This window comes from Meriones unguiculatus, chromosome 10 (genome assembly GCF_030254825.1).
Source record: "Meriones unguiculatus strain TT.TT164.6M chromosome 10, Bangor_MerUng_6.1, whole genome shotgun sequence".
NCBI classification, from domain to species: Eukaryota; Metazoa; Chordata; class Mammalia; order Rodentia; family Muridae; genus Meriones; species Meriones unguiculatus.
This window is the reverse complement of record NC_083358.1, coordinates 39,592,548-39,607,099: the sequence shown is the minus strand read 5'-3', so window position 1 is coordinate 39,607,099 and position 14,552 is coordinate 39,592,548. Positions and strand designations below refer to the sequence as shown.

At 41.3% G+C, this 14,552-nt stretch overlaps 1 protein-coding gene across 2 annotated transcripts in view; it reads left to right on the top strand.

The window, feature by feature from the left end:
* Heatr3 (HEAT repeat containing 3) overlaps nt 1–14,552 on the top strand; it is a 34,247-nt gene that overhangs the window by 3,626 nt on the left and 16,069 nt on the right. Inside the window, exons 4-11 of one of the 2 annotated variants that reach the window (XM_021656709.2) lie at nt 492–604; nt 2,427–2,536; nt 6,907–7,047; nt 9,932–10,206; nt 12,678–12,768; nt 12,889–13,046; nt 13,275–13,357; nt 14,384–14,520. In XM_021656709.2, the coding sequence (XP_021512384.1) occupies nt 492–604; nt 2,427–2,536; nt 6,907–7,047; nt 9,932–10,206; nt 12,678–12,768; nt 12,889–13,046; nt 13,275–13,357; nt 14,384–14,520 (1,108 nt within the window). The remainder of the gene's footprint in view (nt 1–491; nt 605–2,426; nt 2,537–6,906; nt 7,048–9,931; nt 10,207–12,677; nt 12,769–12,888; nt 13,047–13,274; nt 13,358–14,383; nt 14,521–14,552) is intronic. The other variant, XM_060392278.1, reaches the window with a different exon arrangement.

The following is a 14,552-nucleotide window of genomic DNA, read 5'->3' as shown; positions in this document are numbered from 1 at the left end:
AGAGAGAGAGAGAGAGAGAAACAGAGACAGAGAAAGACAGTGGGAGAGTGCAGGAGAAGAGAAAGAGGGGGATGGTGCCTCCCATCCTTGAGAGAGAGTCAGGGAGAGCAGGGAAAGGGAGAGAAATGGAGGCAGATAGCTTTTAAATTTTTAATCTATTTTTATGTGTGTGTCTGTGTGAGTGAATGCCATGTGTATGCAGGTGCCTTCAGAGGCAAGAAGTGATTGTGTACCAACTGATGTGGATACTGGGAAGTGAGCCCAGGTCCCCTCCTAGGTCCCCAAACCATACCTCTGGACCGGGACTGCTCTTAACCACTGTCTCTCTACCCCCAAGGGATACACACTTTTGAGTTCATACTTATGACCATGATAAGATTAGTAGCCACTGTAGTTTCTGGTGTTTTGCTTTTGTAATTCTTTACTGCTACTAGCTTTTTTGCTTAACTCTTCTTTTGAACCTGGGTGCTAATTATAATATTTGGTTGCAGTGTAGTGCTGGATTGGATTCAAATGAGATGTCTGCCCAGGAGAAAGCCGATAAGAACGGAAATTCTATTGAGAGCATAGCCAATGAGGCTGTGAATGTGCTTTGGAATATATGGTAAGGTGCTTTCTGAGAACAGCCTCCAGTTGCGTCACTGCTCAGCCTGCTTGCTGTTCTCTTTGCTAAGCTGTAGGAACCTCCTAAAGTATGCCGCTGACATAGTAGGTGGAAACCTGGACCCGAGCTCGTCCTCCTACTCAGCCCAGTGTACACAGGACCACAAACATTGAATGATACTTTTGTCCACTGCTTGGTAGTGGCTATTTGAATAGCAAGGGAATTCACAAGAGATACTCTCGGGGACTGAGTAGGAAAAAGGCCACTTTTTTTCCAAGTTGTTGGCACTGGTAGGCTAGAGTGGACCTCGGCTGGGAATGAAAGAAGCTAGAAACAAAGTCTAGAATCACTTTTTTAAAGTCTGACTTTATGTCTGTAATTATAGCAGAATTATAGTTTCTTTAAAAAAAAAAAAAAGACAGGATTTCTCTGTATGACTGCCCTGGCTGTCCTGGGACTTGCTTTGAACTCAGAGAGCTACCTGCCTCTGCATACTGAGCCATCTTTTCAGCTCTTTTCATTCTTATTTTTTGAGACGGGTGTGGGCCAGGTTAGCTTGGGACTCGCTGTGTAGCTAAGGGTGGCCTTGAAGTCCTGATCCTTTTGTTTCTGTTTCCCATGTCCTGGGCTTATACGTGTGAGCCACTACATGTGGCTCAAACTGGGAATTTGAAGAATGTTTTTTCTTTTTGGCTTTTTGAGATAGGATTTCTCTATGTAGCCCTGGCTCTCCTGGACTCACTTGTAGACCAGGCTGGCCTCGAACTTGTAGAGATTCGCCTGCCTTCCTCCCCTGAGTGCTGCTAGAATTACAGGCATGCACGGCCTAGCCTGGCTAAGAATATTTTCTTTAAAAAGAGCCTAATGCAGTGGTTCTCAACTTTCCTGATGTTGTTACTGGTTAAGGTTAGGACAGTTCCTCATGTTGTGGTGACACCCAACTATAAAATTAATTTGTTGCTATTTTACGACTAATTTTGCTACTGTTATTACCATAGCTCTTAGAATTCTGTTTCACACTTTTTATTTCTTTACCGATATATGCTTTGAGTTCGTGGCTATAGTTTAGTACTGAAATAACTAAATAGATAGCTAACAAAATATTTTTTTGGATACCATTGTTAGTATATATTATGTATATTTACACTGAGATTATATTCTGGAGACATGAGTAAAATTATTCTATTACTCGGCATTTAGCATGTATGCATATTAGTAATATTGATAACTATTTAAAGAAATTTTATAATTTCAGAACTAATGCTTATTAGAGTAATTTCTTTGAAGATTGAAAATTCTGCTTTTTGAAATTATAATTACAGTCTAAGAGTACATAAAATGTGGTTTTGCATTTTAAAATGTTGCTCTTCATGTGACAGAGGCCTTTGGCCTTACTGGAATGCATTATCTTGGTAATGGAAAGGAGCAGTCTGTACACAAGAGCTGAGATCCTGGACCAGGTGCCACCACACACAGGATATGGGAATACAGATGGATTGGCTCACCCATGGATGGGTCTTGGGTTTTCTCAAATCTGTAAAATGGGACGGTAGATGAGTGATTTCTGAGGTTTCCTCCAGCTCTAACCTTCTGTAAGGAGAGAGTGACTAAGAGATCCCACTGTGATGGAAATGAAACACCAATAGGTTGTCTTGTACAATAAATAGGAGTGGGCATTTTTTTTTTCTTTATAAATATGGTGGGTGCTTGACTTCTGATCATTGGTTTCATGAAGCATAATTATTTTTTCATAGGCTTCTGTGATTGATTTCTTGATGTTAAAATATTAATAGTAAAACTTATTTTTTCCCCTTCAATTTAGTGAATGCAGTAGTAGAGCAGTGTCTGTATTCAACAAAGAAGGGTGTTTGGAGATTGTATTAAAGTACTTACGTAGGTTCCCCACCAATGTTGACCTGGCTGTTTCTGTAGGTAAGTGAAGAAAGTGCTCATTTGTTATTTGTGTGCTGCCACGTGCAGGTACAGTGTCTACTGTTCCAGCAGTGATTGCTGCTGCGTACTGAGACTGTACTTAAATGTATAGTGGAATTCTGTCTGGCCAATTTTGACTGTTTTCTTTGGAAATGGAGGAAGGCAATTATGTGAGTATGTGTAGTGTGCTGCTTTTTTTTTTTTTTTTTAATTCCGAGACAGAGTTTCTCTGTGTAGCTTTGGCAGGCCTAGAACTCATTCTGTAGACCAGGTTGGCATAGAACCCGGAGATCCACCTGACTCGGTCCCTGAGTCCTGGGCTTAAAGGCATGCACCAGCACTGCCTGGCTTAATGGTTTATTTCTTAAATGCCTTTATTCTTAAACTTTTTGTCTGTATTTACTAAGAAACAAAAACCCATAAAGGTTATTTGGAATCTAGCCTTACTTAAATGTTTTATACTACTTTCTCTGACTTCCAAAGAAAACTGATAGTTTTTGTTGTTGTTGAAGGATGGCAGGGAAGATGTAAAAAAAGTGACTGGACTTTAAGTTAGGCCTATGTCCTTTTTTGGGAGCCGGGGACATGGAGTCCAGCAGTTGCCTTTAGCTCCTACGTTCTCTGTGTTGGGCTGGATAGAGAGCCATTGAAAACCCTCATCTCCAAAGCAGGGGGAGGCAGAAACCAGAAAGTAGGCACCTGGGAAGAATTCTGGATACAGACAGAGAAACACTTGAAAAAGCTGCTTCTCTATCCAGCTCCCCTTTATTAATTATGCATATTTCTAGGAGAGGAAGATGTGTATTCCTCTTAAGCAGTGTTTCTCCTGGGTTTAGTAGATACTTTTTTCTTCCTCCTCTTCTTTTTTTTTCTTTTTGTTGTTGTTGTTGTTGTTGTTTTGTTTGCTTTTTTGTTTTTGTTTTTTTCATATTGGCTGTCCTAGACTCTCTTTGTCTACCTCTGCCTCCTGAATGCTGGGATTAAAGGCATGTGCCACTGTGCCCTGCTGATACTTTTTTCCAATTAAAGTTATTTTGTTTTTATATGTACTGTATTTTTATAGGGGTTGTACCTCAGAGGTCAGAATGGAGCATCAGATCTCTAGGAGCAGGAGTTAATAGGCAGTTCTAAGCTGTCAGGTGTTGATACTGAACTTGAGTACTCTATAAGAGCAGCAAGTGCTCTTGACTGCTCAACATCTGCTCTTTTTTCAGCCCCGACTGGCTTGCAACTCGCTATGTAGACCAGACTGGGCTTAAATTCACCTCTGTCTTTGGTTGCTGGTATTAAATGCATGTTGTACTACTATGCCCAACTCTCAGATATTTTTAGGGAGACCAAAAAAGAGAAACAAACATAAAATAGTGGATTAGGTACTACTGGAAAAATTCAAAAGATCTGTTTGTTCCGTGGAACCTGAAAGGGGTTTTAGTGAGCAAGTGGAGGTTTTAGAAACAGCTTACTGCTTTAAGAATTAGCAAGTGTCTTAATCTTAAACCAGTTTTTAGTATAAGAGAATTTCAGGCAGGTTAGTTTATAGCTTTTAGAAGAAAGCATAGGGGTGATCTGGGGAGACGATTTGCTGATAAGAGCATGCACTGCTCTTGCAGAACCTAAGTTTCTAGCACTCACATCCTGCTGCTCACAACCGCCTTTAATTCCAGCTCTAGGGATTTGATAGTCTTTTATGGGCCTCTGCAGGCACCTGCACTCACGTACATACCCACAGGCAGACAAGACAGACATACAGACACACACAATTAAAACTATCTCTTAAAAATATGAAAGAAGAGCTGGGAGCAGTGGCACACGCCTGTAATCCCAGCACTTTGGGAGGCAGAGGCTGGAGGATCTTTCTGAGTTCAATGTTAGCCTGATCTACAGAGCAAATCCAGGACAGCCAGGACTATTATACAGAGAAACCGTGTCTTCAAAAACCAAAAAAGAAAGAAAGAAGAATCAACAGCCTAGGACAGCAGAATGGCTTTATGGTAAAAGAGGTGCTATGCAAGCCTTACAACTTGAGTTTGGTCTCAGGAACCCACCTGAAGGAAAGAACCAGCTACAGTAAGCGGTCTTCTCACCTCCACTTGTGTGCTGTGGCATATAGCCTGTGCATGCACACAGGCACACACAGCATACACACATACACACTAAATAAGTAAGTACATTTTAAAAATAAAAAATATTTTTGTGCCTAAAAGTATCAAAGGGTCTGGAATTTTTTCCTGTTCCTCTATGACTACTGTGAGTGACAGCACAGACACATATGTACCATGGAGTGTCTGCACAGGTCAGAAAACCTCATCATTCGTTAGGCTTGGTGGCACATGCCTTCAGTCTGGGAAGCCGGCGGTGGAGCCACACAGCAGATTCCAGGACAGTCCGAACTACGTAGTGAGACCCTGTCTCAAAAACCCAAGGAAAGAGAACAAAAGAGTCTGCTCTCTCCTTCATAAGCTCCCGAGGCAGAAGGAACTCAGGTGCTCAAGGGAAATGCTTTTGCCCACGGAGCAATCTCACCAGCACCAGTTCTTTTTATTCTAATGTACTTTTTTCATAAAGTCATTTTTGAAGTGAATAATAATGTTTGTGTATTTAGCTAGATTGATGATTTTATAAACACATTTTACAAGTAAAGCAAGGCTTGCACATAATACAGTGAATTCATAAGGTTCTGTCCAGAATAAATTGTTGAAGTTATGTTTCTGATAGCATTCATAGCTCATCTTGCCTTCTGTTGTTGTTTGGCTGTTGAGGTGTTTGCTTTGGTATACTGTCCTGGGGATCCAGCCCAGAGTCTTGCGCATGCGAGGCAAGCACCTGGCCATGGAGCTATTACCCCAACTCTTGTCTTTTGCTAGTGGCATTAGTCCCTTAAGAACGATACATTCAGATGTAAGTTTGTGTATTGATGTGTATTTACATAGCTCTGCATACAGATGCATTTTGGGATCCAAATTAGATCACAGCATAGATACACACTCTGTATCCTGTTTTTCATTTTACATGTATGTAGTTTGTGTGTATGAGTGGAGTGCACCATGTACATGCCTGGTGCCTTTGGTGATCAGAGAGAGTTGGGTCCCCTGAAACTGGAGGTACAAATGGTTGTAAACTTTCACATGGGTGCGGGGAGCCAAATCCAATTCCTTTCCAAGAGCAGTAAATGCTTTTAACTGCTAAGCCATCTCTCTGACCGTGCTACAGTGTGTTTTGGTTCATGTGGATGGAGACAGTCTAATTTGAAATATCTAGATCTGGATTTTTTTGGAATAAATATTTCAAAGGAAATTAATGTGGGTTTGTTTTCCTTTTTGTAATTCAGAGGTTTCTTCTGTCAAAACCTTTCATGTGGTATCAGTTGTTCTTGATTTTTTTTTTTTTTCATTTTTTGAAATAGCATTCCTCTGTCTAGCCTTGGCTGTCCTGGAACTCAATCAGTAGATAAGGCTGGCCTTGAATTCACAAAGATCTACCTGTCTCCTGGGTGCTGGGATTACAGACGTGTCACCACTGCCCAGCCAGCTCAGTTATCTTTATGCTTTCAGTCAATTTCCAGCATGAATGTTATAATCCGTTATCTTGATTTCGCTTTATTGTTTGATTGTGAGGGGAGTCTCTGGTAACAGAGGCAGCAGTGGCTGTCATGGAAACTATAGAAACTAGATTGGCTTTGAACTCACAGATATCCTTCTGATGTTGGGATTAAGGGTTCTGGTGTTAAAGTCATGCATCAGCACACTCAGCTACTCTTTTTTTAAATCTCAAATAGCACCAATGTATAAGGCCATTGTGACCACAGTGCCTAAGACCTCAGGTTTGTTCTTGGCAACAGAACTACTGTTAAGCATGTGGTACATGGCCCAGCAGTGGTACTGCTACTGGCCTAGGGTAAGTGAATAAACTGAGAATAAATTACAGATATTTATAGTTATTCAGCATTGCCACAACATTTAATAGCTTTTTAAGTTATAATTTATGAGAGTGTAGTTCTGTAATGAATTAGAAATTTAGCCAGTGGTTATCATGTATGCCTTTGATCCTTAGCACTTGGGAGGCAAAAGCAGGCAGATCTCTGCATTCTAGGCCAGCCTTATCTAGAATGAGTTCCAGGACAGCCAGACCTACATGTAGAAACTCTGGGGAAGGGGGGTAGTTAAGAAATTTAAAGAACATGAGATCTGTAGCACTGACAGGTTCTGAGGCTTCTTTTGTGTGTGCCATTCTTGAAGTGAAACCTATATATCCAACGAAGCTGTGTCTAGAGTTGTAAAAATGCACATTTTTATATGACTTATACTGGTGTAAATTATCTTAAACAATTCACAAATTTCTAAATTCTTGAATTGTTGATTCTTGTCCTATAGCATATTGTTTACAGACAGTGACGGAAGATAACCCAGAGCTCCTAAAATCGGTTGATGGCACAGCACTGCGTGTGCTGGAGGCTGCTTTGCTTTGTCCTGTCACCTCTATGGAATACATTCTGCTAAGGACACTGGTGGCAGGTAAGGTTCATCCAGATGAAGGAGTAATTTGTAATGGATAGAAGTGGGGCCACACTTCAGTCCTCCTCAGGTCTGTGCTTAGCTGACATGGCTTTCCATCTTGTGAAGCCTTCTAGAATAAATGTTTCCATTCTCCAAAAATTATTATTATTGTTATTTTGGTGTTTTGAGACAGGGCTTCTCTGTAACCATGGCTGTCCTGGAGCTGTCTTTGTTCACAAGGGTGGCTTCAAACTCAGAGATCTGCCTCTGCCTCCCCGCCACTGCCCATGTTATCTTTTGTTCTATGTGTATCTGTATGTGGCTGTGTAAGCTTATGTGCCCCACATGCGTGAAGGATCCTGAGGATGAGAAGAGGGCATTGGATCCCCTGAAACTGGACTTTCATACAGTTATGAGCTTCCATGTGGGTGCTGAGAGTTGAATACAGGCCATCTGAAAGAACAGCCAGGGTTCTTAACCCCTGAGCCGTCTTTCCAGCCCCAGCCAATTTAACAAACTATTTTGTCTCGTATAGAAACACTGTGGTTAGACTTTCCTTTATTTATTTATTTATTTATTATTTATATAGTATTCTGCTTGCATGTGTGCCTTCAGGCCAGAAGGCACACATTATATTATTATAGATGGTTATGAGCCACCATTTGGTCACTGGGAATTTGAACTCAGGACCTTTGGAAGAACAGCCAGTGTTCTTAACCTCTGAGCCTTCTCTCCAGTCCATTTAATTTATTTATTATTGTTGTTCACATATCTGTTACTGTGGGTGCATGTGTGCCCTGTATACTTGTGGAGATCAGAGGATAAGGTAGAGGCAAGGTCTCTCTTGCTTCTTCTTCCGTGTCTCTCCGTAATAGCTAGCTAGCTTGTAAACTTCAGGGAGATTCTCCTGTTTTTACCTCCCAACCCCGTGCAGGAGCTGGTATTACAAATGTAAATGCTTTACCTGCTGAATTGTCTCACTGACTCTCTTGTATAGATCAGTGGTATAATACAAAGCATTCCTGCACAGCTGAATCTCCAGATCTCTTCATCTTGCAAAATGACTGTATTCAGTAAATGAGAGCTTTTCTTAACCCTGCTTCCCTTCCAATCTTTGGACAGCACCATTCTGCTTTCTCTTTCTGTGAATTTGACTACTGTAAAAATCTTACACATATACAATGATTTTTCTTTGCACGTTTATGATTGAACTACTTTACTTAGCCTGAGGTCTTCAAAGTTGTCTACACAGTGACATGCATCATTACTATTTTTTAATGATTTAGAAACCTGGTCTTTTGTAGCCCAGGTTGGCCTCAGACTTACTGTATAGTCTGCTGACAGCAAACTTTCTACAACTTGAGTGCTGGAAGTATTGGTGTGTATCACCAATACAATTTATGAAGTACTGGGGATCAGACCCAGGGCTGTATGCTAAGCAAGCACTCTGCCGACTAAGCTATAATATTCCCACCCATTTTCTTTTTTGAAAATGCTGAATAGTACTCGTGTGTGTGTGTGTGTGTGTTTGCCACTCTTTGGTTTAGTTTGGTTGGTTGGTTTTGGCTTTTTGAGACAGGATCTCTATAATATAGCCCAGCTTGTCTTAGAAGCCACTCTCCATTTGTCTTTCATCGTCAGGTGGGCACCTGGGTTGTTTAAACCTTTTTAACCTTTTAGTTATTGTTGCTCATGCTACAGTGTGACTAATTTCTTCTGGCCTCTGCTTTCAGTATTTTCAGATATTCCTAGGTGGTGTTTTTATTTTATCACCACTTTTTTTTTTTTCCTAGGGAGAGTCTCATATATGACCGGGTGTTTTAGCTGAATTTGATCTGGAAGTTCTGATCCTCCTGCCTCTACCTCCTGAAGGCTGGGCTTACTGGTGTACAGCACCACCCCCGGTTTTGCAGTCCTGGGGGCTGACCCCAGGGCTTTGTGAATGCTAGGCAAGCATTCTACCAGCTAAGCTACATCCCCAGACTTTGCCATTCACTTCAAAAAACTTTTCTGATTTCTTCTTAGAAGCACTATTTTATTTTGATAGGAAAAGCCAAGAACTTGCTGTCTGTCCTCTACATGAGATTTTGGAGGATTAATCATTCCAGTATACTTATAATATAAGAAGTTGCCAGGAAAAGTAGCTTACGTGAAGATGGAAGAAAATGAGGCATAGTCTGCCATTTGAAAAGAAACTTTAGGGGTCCTGGAGAGATGGCTCAGAGGTTAGGAGCACTGGCTGCTCTTCCTGAGGTCCTGAGTTCAATTCCCAGCAACCACATGGTGGCTCACAACCATCTATGATGATATCTAGTGCCCTCTTCTGGCATGGAGATATACATGTAGTCAGAACATTATATACATAATAAATAAATAAAAATCTTTTTTTTAAAAAAAGAAACTTTATCAGTATCTCTGGGTGTGTAAGTCTGTACCAGAGAAATGTGTTGTTTGCTAAGACAGGATGAACAAAGACTATTGGGTTAGATATTTTGAAATTACACCAGCACCTAAAAACCCAGTCTTGTAGAAACTCTTTTTCCCCTCACTATTATATAATATTATGTTGTTCCATTTAGTTATACTTCATTTATTTTTACTACTTAGCATTTCATTTTATTGTACTAAAATCAGTCTATGTATTACCCAGTCAGTGTTAGAACCCATTTTTTTTTTAAAAAGATTTATTTTATTTATTCATTACATATATGCCAGAAGAGTGCGCCAGATCTCATCATAGATGGGTGTGAGCCACCATGTGGTTGCTGGGAATTGAACTCAGGACCTCTGAAAGAGCAGCCAGTGCTTTTAACTGCTGAGCCATCTCTCCAGCCCATTAGAAGCCATTTTTAATAAAGATTCCATAGGCAATTTCTTTGTCTTCATGCTTATTTTTTCCCAGGTACAATCTGGAACCTAAAGGACGTTATTCCATCTAAGAGTCAGGCAGAAACCATAAATGCCATAGTAAACATCTTGTCTGAAGTCCTGGAGGCGAATGCTGCCGAAACAGTCATTCAGATGAAGGAGGCTGAAACCCAGCGGTTAAAAACTGCTCAAGACACCGAAGACACACTAGCAAATGCTAATGGTGATTTGGTTGAAGATGAAGAAATGGAAGAAATTCCTCATAAAAGAAAACTCAGGAGGAAAACATTTATTTCTGATTTACTTCCAGTGAGTCAGATTGATGTTCAACATAAATTAATACATCTCTTTTCTTCAACAGGTGTCCTTAACATTACAGAAAAATATTACAGCCAAGTTTTCAGGAAAAGTTGTATTTTCCTGTTGTTTCTGGTTATAACATTAAAAATGTACACCTATAGAAGAAACAAACAACAACAAAATATCTTGCCTACAGTGAAATCTTTCCATGTGGGAGCTTTCAGTTGAGGCAAACTAAGCATTTCAGAATGCTTTCTTCTTTTTGGGCGGTGGGGTGGGGAGTATTTTAGACAGGATTTCTCTGTGTAGCCTTGGCTGTCCTGGACTTGCATTGTAGACCAGGCTGGCCTGGAACTCACAGAGATCCGCCAGCCTCTGCCTCCTAGAGTGCTGGGATTACAGGCATGCACTACCACACCCAGCTCGGAATACTCTCTTTTAGGACACCTACCTATCTTGTTGACTGGTTTAGTTCAGTCACCCATTGCCTCCAGGCTGTCTTCACACTGGTCATACTCTGCTTAGTTGAAGAGTGGAAATGGGATGTGCTTAGTGTCTATCTATGTTCGGAAAGTAGAAATGTGATACGTTGGTGCTTTCAGCTGGAGCTCATTATGTTTATTACTAGAGTTGGACAGAGAGGTGGGGTTTACATACACCTGAATAGGAGGTAGGGTTATTACATACAGATAACAAGGAGACAAGTTTGTCTAATCTTGGTAGGAGCAGTCCCTGCAGCAGAACAGTCTTCAGGCCATAAATATGCAGGAGCAGAAAGCACACATCATCAACATCTGCACATGTCAGAAGGAAAGGCTTTGCCTGTTCTCCATGGGCCTGAGGTCCTTGACATGGCCCAAAGCGCACATTCACTCAGGACTTGAAGTACTCAGGCTTTCTCTCTCCCTGTACCCTGTCTGAAGGCAGTGCAGCGAGGTGTGAAGCCTGCTTTGCCCTGTGTGTGCGCTCGTGCACCCATGTGCCTGCACTACTTACAAAGACATGCACACAGAGGAGCTGAGACTATCGACAGTGGTAGAATTCATGGTAACCATGTTTTGTTGTTTTTAGAGACAGGGTTTCTCTGTGTAGCCTTGGTTGTCCTGGTCTCACTTTGTAGACTAGGCTGGCCTCGAACTCACAGATCCTCCAGCCTCTGCCTCTGGAGGGAAAGGCATGCACCACCATACCTGGCCCACAGTAACTATGTTCAAGGTTTAGTACTGGCACAGTGAAAGAGAAGGAGGGAAGGAGAGAAATAAAATTATGAGCTCATTAAAATACAGTGTTTTCTCAAAGCAAAAACTGCTTTTTTGTTATGTTTTCTTTTGTTTTGTTGAGTTCTCTGGATAGCTCTGGCTGTCCTGGAACTCTCTTTGTGTAGACCAGACTGGTAAAGGCATGTAACACCACACCCAGCTCCTGTAGAAACTGCTTTTAAACTTTTTTTTTTTTTTGTTATTGTTATTGATTTGATTTTTATTTTCTCAAGTTTTATTTATGTGTCTTTATGTGTAAATGAGTGGGGGTGCCCATGGAGGTCAGAAAAGAGCATCTGATTCCTTAGCTGGAGTTACAGGCAGCTGTGAGCTACCCAATGTGTGCGGAGACCCAAACTGTCCTGCATGAATAGTAGGCACTCTTTACCACTGAGCCAGCTCGTAGCCTGTTTTTGTTTTTTCAGTCTTTTTTGCTGCTCTTTTGTTTTTTAGGACTGGGTCTCTGTAGAGCTCTGGCTGTCCTGGAACTCACTATGTAGACCAGGCTGACCTGGAACTCATAGATATCCACCTGCCCTCTGCCTCCCGAGTGCTGGGATTATTCCACCAATATGCCCAGCATTTTTGTCAGTCTTACAGTGTTGCTTTGTATTTTATTTTTCATAGAAAACCAGGAATCAAGGCTGTCTGCTATTTGTCAAGCACTGTTAATTTAAGGCTTGTTAATAGTGTTTGTGGGTATGTTCTTTTAATTTTGAGATAAGATATTAATATGTAGCCCAGGCTGGCCTGAAACTCACTCCATAAACCAGACTGGCTTCAAACTTGAGGTAATTTTCCTGACTGCCGCCTGAATGCTGGCGTAGGTGTGTGCCACCATGCCTGGATGGTAGTCTGTGCTGAATGTAATCTTTCCAAGAAGATGACTAAAATATGTTGTGTTTAAGCATCAGGTGTCTGAAATAGACTTTTGTATAATCTTAATATGCTGAGCTACTTCTGAACATGTAGTCAATACTGAAGGTGGATATCTGTTCTCACCAACTATGCAGCCCTGTGATAGATGGAACACAGTTAAGAAAGACTTGCTCTACTGGGCCAAGAGGAAATCACAGTGCTCATTTGTACCTCTGTAGCTTTTCTTTGACCTACTCCAGCCCCCATATACTCTATTCCAAGCACAGAAATTGTCTCGTACACTTTAATCAAGGAAATATTTTAAAAAATACTTGATTTGTATTTATTTTTTTAATTTTTTAGTCTACTGACAAGGAGCTAAGAGAGACCATGGCATTGCTGACAGCTCAGCAGACCGCTCTGGAAGTTATTGTCAACATGTGCTGCAGTGAAGGTTTGCTCCCAGCTTACACTGGACAGTCCCCCACCCCAACTCCCGCCCCCCACATCCAGAGCAGCTTCCGTGGGGGTTTCTTTGATAACCCCAGGTATGTCTGGTTTGCTGTTTCCTCAGATTCCTCCGATGATGAGTGGGAAGAGCTTTCTAGTAGTGACGAAAGTGAAGCCTTTATGGAGAACTCTTTCAATGAGTGCAGTGGACAGTTGCTGTCCCCAATGTGCCTATCCCATGAGATTCACACTGCCCTTACCAACTGCCTCATCCCAAAGAAGGTAATTTAGTTTCCTCCTGGTCTCTGGTTGGGATGTGGGGATAGCTGATGTGAGCTGTTCATTGGAAGAGCACAGTCTTGGGTGGAAAGCAGAAGTGACTGGTCCAGAAATGCACACACTTGATTCTGTCCTGACCATGTTAACCTGTAAATAACCTCTGATGTTTATAGATAAGATTTTTTTAAGATGACCTCCCTTTATCTTTTTCCATTTCCCTTTCAAACCTAGGTTTTTGAGAAAACCTCTTCACCAAACAGTGTTGCAGTCGACATATGTTCTAGGAACCCTACTTGGAAACCTTTGATTAGGAAGTAAGAAACTTTCAATTTTCAGAAACATTTATCATTTTTTCATTATGTGAAATGTTGGAATATTGAATAGAAAATGCTCCCAAGACTTGTCTTGATATGAGAAGTTTGTTCCCCTTATGTGCTGAGATACCAGTGTGAGAGTGAATATTCACAGCATGTGGGTCATAGTTGCCCCAACTTGGAAACAGCTTTGATGTCTGCCATGGTCACATGCATAAGAAGTTGACATTCAGCAGTGAAGAGGATCTGAACTAAAACCACTCACAACACAGTAGAACTTACTGTGTTGATCTCAGTGAATAAGACACAAAATGGAACTATGGTTCCATTTTCACAGAGCACACAGCTGAGCAACACCAACTATACACCAAGTGACTCCCTTATGAAAAAGAAAGGTAGAAAGTAGGCCTGGGGTGCAGAGCTATAATCTTCACTGCTGAGGCTAAAGTAGAAGGGTTACAAAGTTCATGCTTTCCCTGGGAAGCCTATGACAGTTCTGTCTTCACAGTCTTTGAAAGTCAGAAGTGGGCTGAGTGGTAGTTCAGTGCAGAATGCTTGTGTGTCATATGTGCTGCCATGGGATCGGTTCCCAGGACAGCACCATAAGTAAAAATGAAAATATAAATCAAGGAGTTGGCTGTATGTACAAGGTGAGTAGAGAGAGACTCATGACTCACAAATGAGTTATGCTCAGAGCCCTTGAGTCTGAGGCACTTGATTGGCAGATTAACAGGACACATTATTCTTTGTAACCTGTCTCAGATCTCCTGGAACTTTCAGGTACCTTAGTCAGAATCTGAAGCGTAGATCAAAAATTGACACTGAGCCAGGCATGGAGCTCATAACTCTAATCCCAGTATTCAATAGGATCACAAATTCAAAGCCAACATGAGTTCAGAGTGAGCTTCAGGCCAGCCTGGGGTATAAAGCAAGATGCTAACCCATAATCAACAACAATAATAACAATCAGTAGACTCATAGAGTTCCAGTATGTCACAGAAACAACTGTATTCACTTTCTCTGCAGAATGAACACCATTCAGTGTAGAGCCCTTATGTGTCTCCAGAGTCTTGTGTCTCTCCTGGACATAGACCATCTTGGTGGAGCCCCAGCTCTTCAGACACTTGCACAGCACCTGTCACAACTTCTTTTTTCTCAGCCAGGTAAATGTTAGACATTACGGTGAAAGAGTACT